Source organism: Cydia amplana, chromosome 10 (genome assembly GCF_948474715.1).
Source record: "Cydia amplana chromosome 10, ilCydAmpl1.1, whole genome shotgun sequence".
NCBI lineage: Eukaryota > Metazoa > Arthropoda > Insecta > Lepidoptera > Tortricidae > Cydia > Cydia amplana.
This window is the reverse complement of record NC_086078.1, coordinates 13396731-13403621: the sequence shown is the minus strand read 5'-3', so window position 1 is coordinate 13403621 and position 6891 is coordinate 13396731. Positions and strand designations below refer to the sequence as shown.

At 36.9% G+C, this 6891-nt stretch overlaps 1 protein-coding gene across 1 annotated transcript; it reads right to left on the bottom strand.

Moving 5' to 3' along the window:
• Positions 1-1742: 1742 nt before the first annotated feature.
• Positions 1743-6556, bottom strand: LOC134651697 (uncharacterized). The gene is made up of 3 exons (XM_063506798.1): positions 5879-6556; positions 2450-5243; positions 1743-1843 (listed from the first exon to the last, which is right to left on the bottom strand). Exons 2-3 carry the CDS (start codon positions 5076-5078, stop codon positions 1743-1745), a joined length of 2730 nt encoding a protein of 909 aa, XP_063362868.1. The 5' UTR covers positions 5079-5243; positions 5879-6556.
• Positions 6557-6891: the final 335 nt, after the last annotated feature.

The following is a 6891-nucleotide window of genomic DNA, read 5'->3' as shown; positions in this document are numbered from 1 at the left end:
TTTTACTTCGCAGTGGGACACAATAGGCTAGTGGTATTCGTTATTAAAAAGCGTAGGTACATTGATAAACAACATTTTAGTAGTACCTACCTAAGTAGGTGTAATTTGTTTTTCCTAATGTATTTATGACTTGGACATTACTTCGTGTTTGTATATCTTTGAACTACTACAGGCATTCTAAGTTTAATATTAAAGGCTAACTTAGGTATAAATTGTTGTCTCTGGTGAGATTTGACTCTATTAATTTATTTTAAATTACCACGACCGACACTCCGTTGATTTTTGCATCATCAATCTCTCATTGTAATCTAAAATAGAGTTTTAGAGAGATATTAAAACTAACTTTAGAAAACCTTGCCCTACTTGACTAAAGTACGTATAGGTCTGTATAGGTATAAAACAACCGATTCCTCTATCCAGTCGAGCAGAAATCTAATCTTGACTTTTGCAAATCCGAGGCGGCGTCATCGGTCGACAGTAACGCCCAGAGGAAATTAAAGATTCTATCCGTAGCTAGAACTTAATCCCCCAGTAATAGTAAGCTGGAAAATTGCAAATTAAAAGGCGAGAGGCCCCTTCCAACTTACACTCTTACTACTTTTTTAATAGGGTTGAAATTTGAGTGTGAAATCGCAGGAAAGACGAGGATAAAAACGCTGATTCTTTGTTGGTTTTGGATAGCTTCAATTAATTAAGCGTGTCCATATGGCATTATTGGGAAGTCGTGGCGCTGGATTTGTATATGTAAGTTACAAAGTAGGGCAGCTGGTTTTGTTTAAGTTTAAAGTCAAAATATAAACATCTTATATAAGCATGAACTTTAATAGCTTTAATTGAAGCTATCCCCAAGTAGTGTTTTTTTTTAACTTTACTACGTGCATCTGAAAACTCACTCTTTTAGCAACATATCTTTTGTATTTTTTATCAATACTTTGTTTCCCAATTCGGCAGAAATCCGTAACGACTGTAATTGGAGTTGAAACGGCTCGTATTCGGAGTATTTGGACGCAGTTACTGTAAAAAGGCACGTAGTTTCTACGGCTGTGTATTTTCGTTGGTTGCCAGAACGCGTACGAATGGCGTTCACAAACAAACCAGTGTAGCGTGGTATCAAGTTCCGTGATAATTAAGCGTAATCGGATAATGCTCTTTGTTAAAGGTCAAGTCGTGGGCCATGGGGTCCAAATAAGTAAATAAATGAATTAAAACCCAAAACGTGCGTACTAAACGAAAGATATATTTTTCCAAGAAGACAGTTGACAGGACAACTTTTTAAATGTTGCTATACAGACTAAAACTCCATTCTGCAACATATTCCGCCAACAGAAAATAACATAACTAGGCACAAATCAATACCTTATTCAATATTAAATCACATTTTACATTAGCTTCTTGTATACTTGTATTACATAGATCAATATCTAGAGTGGACTGTAATCTTTTAAGGTTTGTGAAATTGAAATTAATATAACTCTTATTAAAACTAATAAGTTGCTATGTAAGCAAGTTCACAAGATTGCTATGAAAGTAGTTATGAAACAGTATGTAAAAACATAATATAAGACACATTTTATGGAACTAAATGAACATCTTATAAATTCTATGCGAACAGCATCAACACATAGTACATGACTACCTACTTACAGTTATAAATTAAGTATCAGTTCAATTTAGTAGGACAATTAGCCATAATACTTAAATAAAATATTAAAATACAATGTTATGACATTTTTTAACACAACCTATTCATCTAAAGGCAGTATACACACTTTAGTAATAGAAGTTGTATGAACTTTACCATTAGCCTTTTTTACTTCTAAGGCTCTTATCTTCCCATCCTGACCTGGAAAAACCTTGGTAACCCTAGCCATAGGCCAAGTCATAGGTGGAGTATCTATTTCACGCAAGATAACTAGAGCACCTATTTTAATATTAGGCAATGCCGTCTTCCATTTAGGACGGTTTTGTAAGACATTTAGGTATTGTTTAGACCAGTATCGCCAAAAATGCTGCTGCAGAGCAGTACATTTTCGCCAAAATTTCAATCTATTATCAGGTAAGTTCGTGATATCCTGTTCAGGATAGCAAGTTAAGGGCGCACCGGTTAAGAAGTGCCCAGGTGTTAAATAGGAGAGGTCCTCAACGTCTGATGACATTGGCGTTAAAGGCCTCGAGTTCAAAATGCTCTCAATTTGAACAAGTGCCGTGTACAACAATTCATATGTTAAAACATGTGAGCCCAACATTCTTTTCAAATGATATTTAACACTTTTTACTGCGGCCTCCCATAGACCACCAAACACCGGAGAGTAACTCGGTATGAAATGGAATGTTGTTCCCAATTTTGCAGTTACATTTTGAACATTAATTTGATGACATTTATTATTATTTAATTTATATAGCTCAGACAACTGAGTACTAGCCGACTTAAAAGTAGCGGCATTGTCACAATAAACCTCTGTTGGAACATTACGTCTAGCAATAAATCGTTTGAAGCTAGCCAAGAATGTATCAGTGGTCAGATCTGACACCAACTCTAAATGTATGGCTTTGGTAACAAAGCACACATACACAGCTATATAACCTTTAGTAGTGACAACACTTCTCACTCTTGACTGCTTTATCAGGATTGGTCCCGCAAAGTCTATACCAACCTTAGCAAACACTCGATCTATGCTGACTCTACCAGCGGGCAATGAACCCATCAGCTGTTTTGCTGCTACACCTTTTAGTCTAAAACATGTGAGACATTTGTTCACAAACTTTTTTACCAATCTCAAACCGTTAACTATATAATAGCGTTGACTTAAATTGCTAAGTACTTCTTTCTGACCGGCATGTAAAAGTTTCAAATGTTCATTTTCAATAATAAGGTAAGTTACCTTAGATTCTTTTGGTAAGATTATCTGATGCTTATGGCTATAAGGCAAGGAGGAGTGTTGCAAACATCCACCTACTCTGAGAATACCGTTAGCATCAATGAAGGGGTTGACAGATAGTAAATACGACGAAACCTGCCTACCTGCTCGCAAAGAGGCCAGCTCTTTGTCAAAGAACCTTTCCTGTTCATTCTTTATAAACATATGCAATGCCTGGGTTGCCTCGCTAAAAGTAATAAAATTAAGCTTTATCTTTTGTGAACCCGGGTGTACATTTTTACAGAATCTTTGTATGTAGGCAAGCACGTTAACTGCCTTATTAATGTTAGAAAACTTATCTAACAAATCATTTGCAAGAGAAACCGATTGATATGATGCCATACACACCGGCTTGGAACTATCAGCATGCTTGATCTCCGGTAAGTTTTCAGGTACATTATCATTACTAACATCGGTAAACTTATACTCTGGATCAGACATGCTTGTCGGTCCGCACCACCACAGTTGGTTACCTTGTAGTTCGCTAGGTTTTACACCTCGACTCAAACAGTCTGAAGGATTGAGGTCTGTTTTTATATACAACCATTGAAAACCCTTTGTATATTCGTTAATTAATTTGACTCTATTAGCAACATAAGCATTCAGTTTTGTTGGATCCGTTTTTTGCCATGCCAAAACAACCTGAGAATCACTGAAAAGATGCACGCTTTTAATAGACATCTTTTTACTTAATGTATTGTATGCTCTCAAGCATAATTTTGCCATCAAAAGAGATGCATTTAATTCTAATCGTGGCACAGTAAATTTCTTGTCTTTAGATGCAATGCGACTCTTAGAACAAAGAAGCGACATAGTTACTTTGCCATGCTTGTCAGTGACTCTTAAATAAATTGCGGCTCCATATGCAGAAATTGAGGCATCACCAAATGCTACTAGCTGAGCAGACTGAATGTCATCAACAGTAACATTTCGTTTTATTTTAATTTCTTTCATTGTCTGCAAATCATTGTAAAATTCAAGCCATTCTTTTAGTAAAATAGGCGTGGGCACCGAGTCCCAGTCGGTACAAGATTGAGCCAATTTTTGCATGATGATTTTGGCTTGGACAAAGACGGGTCCAGCTAGACCTAAAGGGTCGTAGAACTGGCTTATGTAACTTAAAATCTGTCTTTTTGTCTTAGGGACATTTTTTGACACTGGACATGAAAGTTTAAAAGAATCCGAGTCAATATCTAACTTTAAACCCAAAGTTTTGATGTCCTTATTCAGTTCCAGTTCTCCAACAACCTGCTGCTCTACTGGAATATTTGCCAATATTGAAGGGTCATTAGCTGCCCATTTATGTAGTTTAAAACTACCTTTAGCAAGTAATTCTATCAATTGAGTTTGCGTGTCAACAATCTTTGCCAAACTATTCTCTGTGTGAATGATGTCATCTACATATGTAGAGTTTAAAATTGCCGAACTGGCTAGAGGATATTGCCTCTCGAATTTCGTAGCCAGCTCGTTCAAGCATCTTGTCGAAAGATAACTTGATGACTTCATTCCATAGCAAACTGTGTTTAGCTGAATACATTTTATTGACTCATTAGGAGTGTCTCGCCAGAGAATATTTTGCAAAGATCGCTGATCTTTCTGTACTAAAATATTTCGGAACATACGCCTGATATCACAAGCAATGAAATATTTGTGCACTCTAAATGACAACAGTATGTCAAACAGCTCCTGTTGAACAGTTGGCCCATTCATTAAAATATTATTCAATGAAATCTTATTACTCGTTAACATAGATCCATCAAAGACTACCCGTAGCTTAGTACTTACTGCATCCGGCCTTAAAACAGCTGAATGTCCCATAAAGTACACAGGATCTTTAGTAAGTTCATATGAGGAAATGTCAACATATGATCCATGACCTAAGTCGAGATATTCATGTATGAAATCCTTGTAACCTTCATACAAATTCTGATCCTTCTGAAATCTCTTCTCGAGATTATAAAATCTCTTGAGAGCTAGCCCAAATGAATCCCCCAATGTATTGTTCACATCATAGATAGGTATTTTTAATGGCAATGAAACTGTGAATTGATTATCCTCAAGTTTAACAGTTTCAGTGAACAATTTTTCGCACTGTTGTTGCTCAGATGTATGTTCCGCATATATTTCAGGTACCTTTTCTGTTTGCCAAAAATTAGACATAGTATCGCGTACATCGGTTTGACATTCGTGACAGAAAAGAGAAACAGCAGGTCGTTTAAGAATAGAAGATGGGACATCCCCTCCTACTATGTAACCAAACTGTGTGTGAACCAAGCTGGGTGCGGCATCAGGATCGCGCAGCTCCTCAGGCTGCGACAACAGGCACTGAAAAAAGATATTTGCAGCCAATAAAATATCTATCTCACTTGGAATATGGAAGGAGTCATCGGCTAATGTTATGTTGTCAGGGATCTCAATTTTTGAAATATCAATTTCAGTTTGTGGCAACATTTCATTAGTAAATTTGTCTATCACTAACAGATTTGCTTGTGTTTTATATGGATAAACACATGAGAAAATATCCAGTCGCAAACTATGATGGACAGATTTATTTTCTAAAGTTACACCAGTTATTGTAGTGGAACTTGGCAAGAGTGGGTAACCTAGTTCCTTTGCCAGCTTTGCTGTAATAAAGGAATTCTGAGATGCACAGTCAAGCATTGCTTTCACTATGATCTCCTTGCCACTTTTAGAAACTACCTTGACTTTTACCGTTGGCAACAATACCAGCGTCTGATTATTAATGTTAGTCAAAGACACCGACGCGGACTTTTCTTCATTTACATGAAGTATTGAGTTGTGGGATTCTTTGCACTCCTTACATTTAAAATGAAACTTGCACTTTCCTGGGTGAATGTTAAGACAAATCTTGCAAAGCTTTGTTTCCTTAACAAAATCTAGTCGTTCTGATATGGAAGCTAGAGCAAATTTAGGGCATGCATATAATTTGTGTTCCTTACCACAGTACAGACAGCCTTGGGATGCTTTGGTAGCGACAAATGATGATGATGTCACCTTGACTGGAGCTACTTTGCCAGCAGCACAGCTTGCTGGATCACTCCGTCCCTCACTGTTCTCTAGGGCAAGGGCCCGACCTTCTATAAATTTCAAAAAATCATTAAAGGTTGGCTGTTTTGAGGAATCCCTATGCAAATGATACTCTCGATTAGTCACCGGGTCTAGTTTTTTATTTAATAGGCAAATGAGAACGCTGTCCCATTTTTCAATGGCCTCATCAAGGTTTTTTAATGCAGCTAAATGCTGTTTTGTTATTGAAATCAAAGAGCGTAAAGCACTAGGACTTGACTTAGTTAGCACAGGCAACTCAAACAAAGCATTAATGTGCTCATTGATGATTTTATATTTATTATCGTACCTATCAGCTAAAATGCTGAGAGCTTCCGAATAACTTTGACCAATGACAGGTAAGTTTTTGACTAAATCAAATGCTTCAGCTTTTAAGAAGCTTCTCAGGTAGAAAAACTTTTGTATATTATCAAACCCTTCATTATTGTGCACAAGCGCAGTAAACATTTCGATAAAAGGTCTATAATCAGTATATTTACCATTGAACGATGGTATCTGTATATTTGGCAACTTTACTTTTGACGAAACTTGAGGCGTCGCTGCCGGCAAAACGGCAGGGGTGGGTCCAGGTTCAGATAAATCTGCAATTCGTTGACGGATCGCTGCAACACATTCATAGTATGTGGTTTCAATAGAAATGGGATCTTCCTCATCTCCTATTTGCACGCAGAGATCTTCATAATCATTGAACGCCGCCTGGGCCCTCTCAATCATCAGTTTTAACATCTCTTTATCATTAATATAAGATGCTTCCATCTTGTTCTTTAATCTTGTTAAAGTAGCTTTCTTCGTGCCTCGGCGCGTAACTAATAGACGTCGTTCTTCTTCGTTTTCCATTTTAAAATAAACACAATTTTGTGCATATGGAAAACAGAAACTTTTCGTA